Source organism: Histoplasma capsulatum (genome assembly GCF_000150115.1).
Source record: "Histoplasma capsulatum G186AR genomic scaffold supercont2.18, whole genome shotgun sequence".
Classification (NCBI taxonomy): domain Eukaryota; kingdom Fungi; phylum Ascomycota; class Eurotiomycetes; order Onygenales; family Ajellomycetaceae; genus Histoplasma; species Histoplasma capsulatum.
In genome coordinates this window covers 221,537-233,023 of record NW_025544818.1, presented here as the reverse complement: position 1 = coordinate 233,023, position 11,487 = coordinate 221,537, and the positions used below count along the sequence as shown (strand labels likewise).

Below are 11,487 nucleotides of genomic sequence, written 5' to 3'. Positions count from 1 at the left end.
ATACAATTCGTTCAACTGAGCCCTTGTGTAGCTCGGCCATCTCATGACTACTATATATTAGAAAAAGATCACTAGAGTATTACTTTTAGATTCAATTGACTAGTTACTGATATATTATGCTGTGATTATATGAGTGGAAGAAAATAGATAAATATTGCGTGATATATATATATATATATATGCTATGAATTAACTTTAGCATCAGATGTAATTTTTCAACTCTACTTTATAAATAACAATGAGTACTTTGAGATGTTATTTGTAATGTGATCGTTAGAGAGTGTGTTTATGTTTCTACTGAGCTGTTTCAATATTTTTTTTGATATTCTCTGATATGTTTCGATTCAATCTAGTATAAGATAACTAACAATTATATACAATGACTAGTGTATTCCAGCTGTGTCCAGCACATGACCGTTTAAATGATACTTGAAAGTAGTTTTTAATATTGCAAAAGTTATAATAGTTTGTGAGACCCAGACAGTTTGTTTACATATCTTCCTAGAGCCATGATAGGGAAATAGTGCCTGTAGTAATCATACTCCATATATAAATGGCCTGGAAATCCAGTTGCCGTATACCTTTCAAGAAGCCATGTTGCTCTGCTCTCATCCCCGTACTTCACCTGGTTCCGGACGAGATAGGAAACACCCCTTTGAATCACTTCATCAGTTGGTGACAAGTAATTCAGGAGCGCCATAGTAACCCAGGCCGACTGTGAAGCTGTCGGCTGCCCGCATCCAGCCAATTGAGCATTGTCATACGACTCGGGCCCTTCTCCCCAGCCACCGTTGGAGTGTTGACGAGCCTTTAACCACTCCGATGCTCGATCCACTGCGCTGACAATATTGCTGTTGCTCTTGACGTCACCTTTAGAAAGGCTGGACCGGTCATAGTAGTATGCAAGGCCGCACAAGACATTGCTGGTGCCATAGAGGTAGTTAACTCCCCACCTCCCCCACCATGACCCATTGTTCTCTTGACAACCGAGAAGGTAAGCAATGGCGAGCTGAGATGAAGCTCGCAGCCGGTTTTCCAGCTGGCAATCCAATGAATATCCGTGTCGGCCAGCCATCATCATCCCGAAGCACTCTATAATTCTACCGGTAACATCCGGGGTGCTTGGGTCGCAAAGACTGTCCATGTCGCTGAAGGGGATCTTGTTGAGAAAGAATTTGTCGTTGTTCCAGTCAAATGCTCCCCAACCACCGTCTCTATTCTGCATACCGAGGATCCATTGTGCCGCACGTCTAACGCAGCCCGATATCAAATGCGCAGGATTGCTTTTAATAAGGGCCATGATTACAGCCGCAGTGTCATCAACATCCGGATAAAGTGTGTTAAATTCTTCAAAACAAAACCCGCCCGTTGCTAGTTTAGGTCGTAGCACTCGCCAATCTCCACGGTGTGAAGCCACTTCGTGATGCATGAGCCAGTCAATCGCCTGGGTGGGGCTGATAATTCCTGTACTCGGAGCAGAGTCGCTGAGTGCAATACTCATCAATGCTGTATCCCATACCTGAGAAACCGTGACTTGTGCTCTCATCCCCGTCGCATCATGGAGGACAAAACTTTTCACAGCAGCGATGCCACGCCGCAGCACGGGATGATCTAGCGAGTACCCTTCGAGTGAGAGCGCCCAGATGTTGTTGTGTTGAGGAGGCCAGTATCCTGCCCATTCGCCGGACTGTTCTTGATGGTCGAGTATCCAGTTAATAATCTTCCTGCGAGAGAGGTTTCGAAGGGGCGAGTGGAAGTATTGACCAAGGAAACGGAGTCCATGATCTGCACTAGTGAAGAAAATGCCAGCATAATCTCCAAGCCTCCACATCCTGCTCAGAGGCGTCGTATAGCAAAAGTCCCTTGGAATATCTTTGGTCCACAGCTCGTCTAAGAAGTCATTTTCAGCATGACGCCCGTTTGGTAGGCTGTGCAACGGTTCGTGGTGCCTGATTAAGAGCAACGGGACGCAAGTAGCCCGAGCCCATGAAGAGAGGTTGTAGATATTCACGGGGAACAGGGTAGGCAGCAAAATCAGCTCAGCAGGCAGAGGTGGTACGGCGCTCCAGGGAATCAGGCCAAATGAAGCCAAAAATACGCGGGTGAACATCCTCGTGGCAGGTAATGAGCCGGCCTTTATTATCGATGTACGTGCCGCCGCCATGCGAGGGTCCTCTGGGGAAACCCCCAAGATTTTGAGGGCAAGGTAGGTCTCTGTGGTGGTTGATACGTCTCCCCCAAGACCAGGCCCCAAGCCCCATGAGCCGTCTTCATTCTGTTGGGAGAACAGCCATCGACTCAGTCCTTCGATTTCGGTGGGATCCAATGGCAGGCCAATCTGTTGTTGTAGAAAAACGTATTGAGAAGTGAATGTGGCGTTGGAATGAACCTCTCCGCACCAAGCTCCATCCGCCCTTTGCAGATCCAAGGAATGGCCGACAGCTAATCTTAGGGCTTTCTGAACTTCTGCTAATAACATCGCGCTGAAGCGTTGTGTTGAGCTATGGCTAGGGGGCCAGCGTAAAAAAGAAGAAAAAAACAATCGGGATTAGGGATTCAACGACCGGATTTGCGGGGTGGCCCTATATATGTTTGTCTGATGAGGACGGAAGTCGAAGCTGAAAGAGACAATATAATTCAAATACTGCCAGAGGCGAGGTGCTGCTGTTGAGCAGCTTCTCTGCCCATGCGAAGCAATAGTCTTGGTGACCCCAGAGAGGACGCCATCTGGGCCATCACGTCTCACCATTACCTTGAAAAGATGCTCACAACGGCCCATTGAGATCTGAAGCCCTGATTTGAAATTAGATATTCCCCTTGCCTTCGCCCCCAAGTCGCTTCCATCCATCGATACCAAGTGGCTGGGTTAGAGACCCCTTTCAACAGGGGGTTTAAACATTGATTGCTGTAGGCTGCGTAAGGCTGTCTTCTTGGCTTTCCCGTTCCGCAGCTTGCTTCTATTTTTGTAAATATCAGCTGCCTGTTTGCTCCCTTTGGGTAGCATTTCAGTTCAAATCCGAGTTTTGTAACATGGCGTAAAGGTTGACACTCCTCTGAACACCGTGAGCAACGAGCGGTCGATCCTACCGCTTCTAGATTAGTTCAAGGATATGTTAGTTCCAGTCGGCAGGAAATATTCCATGAAGAGCTGTTAGCTTACAGAGTAATATTGTTGCTAAGATATCCGATTTCTCCAGACTAACCCCCAAGCTCCAGGGATTAGCTTATTCAGAGGAGTTGTCGTCAGTCAAACGAATCCACGTGTGCATAGTGCGGGTCAGACTGGCGTTTGCCAATGCTTCTGGGTCCTAACGGCGTGGAGTTACGCAGGTATGCCGCGGTATTCTCATTACGAAGGATTTAGATCCTAGTAGTTTACCAAAATATTGAGGGATTTGTAATGAATTATTTTATATTTCTATTTTTTTTTGGTTTTTAATTTTTTTCTCCATTTCAATTTATACAGTTGATCAATGATTCAGAAATGATTTCTTGGAAGCCAGAAAAGTGAAAATGAATACAGTCTATTAAGCATATATCTCACTTCTGCTGTTCTGGGAAACAAAAAATGTCCGAACTGGACAATTTTCGAATATTGAATTGATTAACTATATTAACTCTGATAATTAGTTACACAATAAAAAGGCAGTCTTTATCAGGAAGGACGGGTGACCAAGGTCGATATCATCTCCGAAAAAAACCGTTGTGTGGTGGGCGATATTACTAGTAATCGTTCAGTCATATTTTGAGTTCTACCAAAGCGTCAAGCATTAAGTTTAAATGTTTTTAAGTTTTCACCCTGTTTCAAAAACATACTAAATATTTAGTCTACTAAACTGCCGAGAAAGGGTTTGTTGACGCGTTAATGTTAACTAACTGATTAGTTACAATACTACTAATCATTATACATCATCTCTCTTGCATCACTCTATCTCAACACAAGGAATTTTTGTACAATTGAAAAAATTAAATGTGGGAGATGTATATAATAGATAGTATATATTTTCAATTCCCTAAGCTTTCAGAAATCATTTCTGAATCCTTGATCATCTATAGAAATTGAAATGTAAAAAAAAAAAAAATCACAACAATGTCTCAATACACTAATGAAAATACCAGTGCAATACCTCATTTCTACGCTTGTGATGATGAGCATGGAAAGCAGCCATATAGATAATGTTATCTAATTAGTACAATCTCTGTGGCTGCGGAGGGTTTCAAACTTAATGCCCCCACCACTGTAACCAAAATGCTGAGCATACCAGAGTATCTCCAGGGACGAGGCTCCGAAACCTGACTGCAGGGAGGGGCGGAGTTCATCCTCAGTCAGCCGATTACAAGGTGCAGACAGAGAATAAGCCAGGGTAATACAGCGTAGTGCCAGTAGCAGACCCATACTGGCTCTAGAACACCGAAAGAGAGGCTGGACAATTCATAACCCGGCGGATGAGAGTTCTGGGATTGTCTGGACACAGTCCTTGTTGATAGCCCTGGAAAGAAGTGAATCAAATAAAAGGGGAATTCCAGAAATAGAAATGAAAGGTCATCCCATCGTTTAAAATAGTGCCTTGGAAATCAATATGTTGAACTAACATAGATTGCCCGGGCGGCAAGGAGGGATCTTTTCCAAAAGATTTATAGTGGGTAGCTCTGTGGCTAAATCGGAGACTTCCTTAAATATAAATATCATAATTAAGCCCTGCTTGACTCATGGCTCCCTCTGATTTGTTCGAAAAGTCGACCAGCGGTGATTGATTTTGATATTTTGCTGTTGCCAGGCCGACCCGAGTCGATTAATGCTTCGATAGCTTCAGTCGGCTTTTCTTTCTTTCATTCTTTCTCTCTTTCTTACTTACTTTATTTCTTTCCGATATTGATACTTCAGTCGGCGCAGACATAACTTCCCTCCTCCTTCAAGAGCCAGCGCTCGACGGCCTCTTTCATTACCTTGCAGCCAAAATGGCATTGTACATTCCAATTCTCGTCGCTGTCGCGGTCATTCTCCTTGCTTTAGCAAAGATAGAACAAACCCCCTTAAGCAAAAGCGGATATATCGAACCGCCGTTAGTTCGAGTCAGCCTTTGGCAACTCTGGACCCACGGAACCCAAATCCTCGATCAGTTGGCCGCAAAGCACATAGACGACTTTCCCGATGGGATTTTCACCGTCTCCATTTTCGGCTGGAAAATATACGTCGTTAATTCTCCGCAACTTACTCTTACCATCCAAGCAAGATCGAAATATACGGGTCTCGGATGGATTTCGGTGCTCGTTATGGCGAGCATGGGCGGCCAACCAAAGAAAGCTACCGAGCTCTTATTTAAGGGCGTTGACCGTGGTGACGTGGGGAACGGTATCGGTTTTGTACACGACTATCACAAAGTCGAGTTGCGAACCATGTCACTGGGCAATAGTCTTGATGCCATGAGAAGTGACTTCGCCACAGCATGGCAGCCGATCCTCGAGTCACTTCGGGATTCGGTGAATAATGGGCAGAAAAACGTTAACATATGGCACTGGCTGCGTATGTCCGTCACAGTCTCCGTATCTCGAGCAGTTTGGGGGCCCACTAGTCCTTACTGCACCAAGCCCGAGTTGTGGGAGCAATTCTGGACTTTCAATAGCGGATACAACTTTTTGAAATACAGCTTCCCACGTCTGTTCGCGTGGCGTGGGGCGGTCGCTCGTGAAAAGGTTGTTGATGCTTTCGTTGAATATGAAAAACAAGGAGGGTTTGAGCACGCAAGCGCGCTTGCTCAATCACGCAAAGCCGCCCTTGACAAAACTGGGCTTGGAATTCGTGAGGTGGCTCGGATGTCACTACCACAAAGCGTGGGGCAGTTCGATAACGCCGCCACCGTCTCTTTCGCGGTCTTGTCATTTATTCTCCGAGACCCCAAACTCCAGGCAAGAATCCGGGAGGAGCTTGGACCGCTCACTTCAACCGACCATCGCGGAAATCCCTCCGTCGACCTATCCCGGGTGGAGTTAGAATGCCCCCTGCTGCTCTCAACATTCCATGAAGTACTGCGTCTGATTGCAGTAGGAGTGACAGTTAGAAGGGTCGAGCAGGATTACCCATTGGAGGTGAAGACTGGCGGCAATCAGACTCAGTACTTCCTCCGCAAAGGTAGTTTCATATGGAGCTCTGGCATCGCCATCCACACATCGCCCAAGTTCTACACCAATCCGGAAGAGTTTGATCCTGAGCGATTCCTAGGCGTACGGTTTCCAGAGACCCAAATCCCTGATATATTCCGGGCATTTGGCGGCGGTGGAAATATCTGTCTAGGGAGGCATTTTGCTCGTACCATAGTGCCAGGAGCGGTTGCCAGCCTGTTGATGTGCTTCGACTTCGAGCCAGTCAATGGGGTACCATTATGCGTGCCACACCGGACAGATCTCTTGCTTGGTCATGCCACCCCCAACCCATTTGGAAATACGAATATCAACCTCAAAACTAGGGTGCTCGCTTGAGCTGCTGGATTGAAGGGCCGTGAATTCAAGGGGTGTTTGCGGTCTCATTGGATGGCTAGCGCGTGTGTGAAACTTCGAAACCTCTGACGTCGCATTTAAGTTGGGAGGGATCTGTCTTGGCAAATATCATGTGATATCAAGCTTACCTGGGCTCCGGCAATAGGCTTCGTTAGTTTCTGCTTCCCCCGGCCACCACTTCAATCAAACACACAAGGAGTTTTTCTTTTGTCGAAAAGTAGAAGTGAGATATATGCTTAATAGGCTGTATATATTTGCAATTTTCTGGGCTTCAAAAAATCATTCCCGAATCATTGATCACCCACATCAATTGAAACATTACAAATCATGAATCCCTCGATATTTTGGTTAGCAGAGCACTAAATATTTAGTGTATCACCAATGTATGAGTTCCCGAACTTTATCTTTCAATCGGAATGCTGGCTAGTTTTGATTCGAGATATAACACCTACAGATTCGAGGTAACCACAACAAAAGTCGGAAATTTCCTCAAGAAGAAGCAATACATTTTAATTCTAACGAGTGGGAGGGTAACTAAGGCATTAGAATATCTTTCTAGAATTAAACATCTTTGGAACAAAGAATATATATGTTTGCTACGATAGTGGAGTAGAGTAGTTTCCCCCCTACTCCGTACAGATCTGTACATATCCCGCCCGATCGTGTGTTGGAGATACTATCGACCTGGTCATCTCGGTTGCTTCTTGAAACCCGAGCACTACCTTGGTTGTCCTTCCTTATAAATACTGCCTTTTTATCATGTAATCATCGGGGTGATCATGGTCAATTCAAGATTCTTTTTATTTTTGTTTTTGTTCGGTGTTCGGACGTTATCCGGTTCCGACATCGTGCCGCACCCCTGTCTCTGGTGATAATTTCATATTTTACAGATTGTTACGGACCCTTTTTTATCAACTAACCCCAACCGTGATGCAGGGGCATGGATTTTAAGCTGTGATCTGATTCTAGCGCAACGCAGATCCCTCACCCCATTGAGCCCCAGCATTGGTTCTGCTTAATCTGAGTCTGATCCTTGACTAGAAAAGAACTTGTTGGGGAGCCCAGCCACTCTTAACCGTTTGCAGTAGTTACTTTGATTTATTTCTTCAATCCCTGGGTAACTAATTGAACTACGTCTCGTCTAAAATTCACTTGGCGTCACCCTATAACTAGGGTGTTAGCGTTGGTTGTCTGATAGATAAATTACTCTAACTTTTGTGATTGAAAGAGCGCACGCAGCGCGTACAGCATGTCTACCTCTATTTCCGTCGTCGCACCATAACCCTGGCATCTTTAGGGATGACTGAAGCTTCGGCAAGCCACCTATTCTGCGGTCGCTGGTTGCCATATTCTTCAGGGAAGCGAATGTCATATTTGAGAAGAAGGTACGAAACAATCATCTTTACTTCAAAATCGACAAGAAACCGTCCAGGGCAGGCGTTGCGACCCCGGCCAAAAGACAGCAACTGGGAAGTAGACACCAGCGAATGTGTTCCGGCAGCTTCAACGGTTGCTGGGCTTGCCGTGGCACTTTCACACTGCTCCCTTGCCCGGGAAAATCTCCAGGGATCGAATTTTAAAGGATCTCCGAAAATATCACCATCGGTGTGCAGAGGTTGCGATAGGAATGACAGAATGCTGCCTTTAGGTAGAGAGATTCCATCCTCTGTCTGAACGCCATCTGCCATGACCTTGCGAAAGAGTCCGCGGTTTGCAAAGGAATGGAGCCGCATCGTCTCGCGGGCAATGCTATCAGCCTTGACCAGTTTCGCAATCTTAGCCTTTGTCCACTTTGTGTCATCGTCGAGGTATTCTCCGGAATCACCACTCCCACACCCCAAGTGAGCAGTAGTTTCCCTACGGAGTATTGAAATGGTGTCATACTCCGCATCCGAGGAAACGATATTTAGGATCATGTTTGTGATAGCCATGCTGGTCTGATGAATCGCTTCAAAGTTGGCCATGCAGAGGCGGTTGGTCAGATCCCAGATATTGAGTTCGTCAGGCCGCTCCTTTCGCGCGAATCGAAACAACATTTGAAAAAAATCAGTACACTTGTCATCGGCGGTGTCATGTGCCATACACTCTTCGAAACGAGGCTCTATTAACTTTCGAACCCGAGATATCAGTCGACGGAGTCTCCAGCTTGCAACAGGATTAATCAGAGGCTGTAGGATGGCCGGGAATGCTCCAGTTACAGCAGCACTAATGATCATCTCGTCCATGATGTTCAAGATAAGGTGGAGGTACTCTTCATTGCGGCCTACGGGTACCATTAGTCTATGTTTCGCTCTCAACGAATAAATCAATAAATGCTCGAATGGTGTGGCCACACAAAGACTTTCAAACTTACAGAGCGGTTTTCCAACATGGAAGCGACTCGTTGCCTGCACTATCATCATTTGCACTGTTTGCTGCAGATCCAGGACTTTCCAATTCACGGTATCTCGTCCAAGCCGAGACTCCAACACATACTTCAATTCATCATTCAACGACAGGACAATACCGTCCAACACTTTATTAAGTTCTTTCGATACTAGCATACCCTGCCAATTGTCAAGCATATACTTGCTACTTCCTAAGCTCCTTTTGATTCCATTGATGTCGTTATAGGCATGTCGAATGCTTATAATATTTGGCGGTTGGGCAAGCACCCACGCTAGGTCTTTGTGAGGCATGAGAATGTCATTTCTTGTCCCAAGACTGGGTATCCATACTGGCAATCCTTTCTTTGAAAACTAGTTGAGGAGGGTAGGTAAGTAACAAACTCCGTAAACTTTCAAACAAAGGGAAAGAGGCCAGCCTTACATTGTTGTAGGCATCGTTGAAGAGCCCAGCACAGTCAGTGTAATAAGCCCAACGGGTCTTAAGACTAAAATGCTTTTTTCCTGATGGCTCTCGGAGCCGGGGAATGTTCCCGCCACAACTGGCATGGGCGTACGCAAAATATGTTATGAAAATGAGTACAATTGTAGAAACTGAGAGCAAGAAGCCTGCAGCATTCAATCCGTGATCGGGAGGTGATTCTAGCCAAAAACCTAACATATTTGAGTCTAGAAAGAAATTGCTTTGTAATTCCGAATATGGTTGCGAGTTCACAAACATACCTAAGTAAGTTTAAATACACAATTTGGCCTGACTTTAACAATTTTTTTTTTCAAAAAAATAGTTCTCTCTAAATTAGTATTCGCGGCCTTGACTAGAAGACTGGAAGAAGCTAAGCTCGTCAGCCGGTATTTTTACGCGGACTTTCAGAGACCTTGCGACATAGATTCAGGGTGATACAGATTCCTGGTGGGTGGGCCGGATAATTCACACCTTGCCGTTCGAGCAATGTTGTTTGTGGCTTTCATAAGACCTATTCAACAGAGGCTAGTCATGCCGCTGCTTACTTTCCGCCACCTAAAATAATCTATATCGTGCAGGAGGCGAAGCACGAGCGCGAGATGAAACATTATCCCATATCTGCTTGCAGGCGGCCAGGACATCCTCTCCCAGAACCAAAGTGGGTCGAAGGATTGCCTCATACTCTACTATGTAGTATCCCAGAACGCCTACTCATCCCTGCCTGGTGTCGAAAATGATACAAGGCCCATTGTTTTACGTGCCCAAGTATAGCGACAACTAGAGGGCATTGAGCCCATCCCCCGTAGCAGGGGATTGATTGGCCAGGGATTTTAAACAACATTTACTTCATTCTATTGTGTCAACAACAATTGGCTTGATGCGAGATTGACATGTATGTCCAATGGGCCTAATGGAAGTTCTGGAATCGTGCCCCTTACTCTCGGGTTGATCTTATTGTGGCCATGTTTATTTTCACCCTCGAGGAAGCCGCCGTTGTGACGGCATTTCTGAAACTCGCTGCAGAATTACTTGCCTTGCCCAATTTTGGATGGAGTAGGTTATGAACATATGATTTTCTAGCTACTAGTTGGCCATTTGTATGATGGAGAAGTATCTACAGCCTGTACACTGTTTACACCTTGCGGCCCCCTTTTTTGGAAATATTTACAACAGTCGTGTGAAACGCTACTGGTGAGTGGATTATTCGAGTTGCTGCTGCTGTTTGTGCATTTAGAGGGATGCCAAATTAACTTTTCTATCCGCTATCCAGATCATCAATGTTGGCCCCGACATAAGTATAGCATCAAGCTCAAGTATGCCCATCATGGTATCTCTCATCCCTTGGGATTGGCCGCTCAAGTTGACCAGTTTTGGGTTTCTATCAATTATGTTGGGCGCACCATCGACGCGCATAGGTTTCGTGACTTTGGTACTTTTGGAGGAATCCCTTAGTTAGAGCCTGGCAGATGTTGTGGTCATTGCCTTTGTCTAATGACTGATACGGCATGCAAGCACGCTGAAGTCGAGGCAAAAGACTTGGGAGTTGCGATCTAGTGGTGGGCAATTTGCAGTAGCAAGTACCAGGCGCTCACAGCGGTTGATAGTCTTTATTTGTGGGTGCACACGTTTTCTACGGATGTTACAGCAAAGGCAATGGATAATACTTGGACGGACTCTCAAGAATATAGGGACTACACTACCGGCGAACGGGTTTTCCTTGGTGCAGGGAACGCTTCATGCCAGTCATTGAACGCTGCAACCTACCACATACAAAATCTAACCTTGAGAATAGCTTTGTTGATCCACCAACCAACGGGTTCAGTCAAGGGAGAGAGCCGTCATTCCCAACTCATAATGCAACGAACGTTTTTGTATCATTCAACTTTTGCTTTCTCCCAGATGGTCACTGATTGAGTGTTGGAAACATTCCGCCTCACTTTCTCTTCATTTTAAGTTTTTCTCTCTATGCTAGGCATGTCTCTTCTCTCCTTTCAGTTGATCCAAGGGTTCAGCGCTCGTCACCCGGCGGTTCGCTCAATTTCCATATCTGCTTGTCAATGTCATCATCCATTTTATGGGGGTTTAAAAGTAGAGCTCCTGCCGCAGCTACCCCGGCCCCGAATTCTATAGATTATTGTATCGGAA

The 11,487-nt window shown here is 45.6% G+C and overlaps 3 protein-coding genes across 3 annotated transcripts; 1 reads left to right on the top strand and 2 right to left on the bottom strand.

The window, feature by feature from the left end:
- Positions 1 to 457: 457 nt before the first annotated feature.
- Positions 458 to 2,479, bottom strand: HCBG_08853 (squalene-hopene cyclase; the record flags this gene model as incomplete). The annotated part of the gene is made up of 1 exon (XM_045435902.1): positions 458 to 2,479. The coding sequence occupies one exon, from the start codon at positions 2,477 to 2,479 to the stop codon at positions 458 to 460; it is 2,022 nt and encodes a 673-aa protein (XP_045283431.1).
- A 2,480-nt stretch (positions 2,480 to 4,959) lies between these two features.
- Positions 4,960 to 6,477, top strand: HCBG_08852 (cytochrome P450; the record flags this gene model as incomplete). Its single annotated transcript, XM_045435901.1, has 1 exon — positions 4,960 to 6,477. The coding sequence occupies one exon, from the start codon at positions 4,960 to 4,962 to the stop codon at positions 6,475 to 6,477; it is 1,518 nt and encodes a 505-aa protein (XP_045283430.1).
- Positions 6,478 to 7,643: 1,166 nt separating this feature from the next.
- Positions 7,644 to 9,540, bottom strand: HCBG_08851 (cytochrome P450; the record flags this gene model as incomplete). Its single annotated transcript, XM_045435900.1, has 4 exons — positions 7,644 to 7,658; positions 7,773 to 8,758; positions 8,849 to 9,233; positions 9,304 to 9,540. The coding sequence occupies 4 exons, from the start codon at positions 9,538 to 9,540 to the stop codon at positions 7,644 to 7,646; spliced, it is 1,623 nt and encodes a 540-aa protein (XP_045283429.1).
- Between the last annotated feature and the right edge of the window lie 1,947 nt (positions 9,541 to 11,487).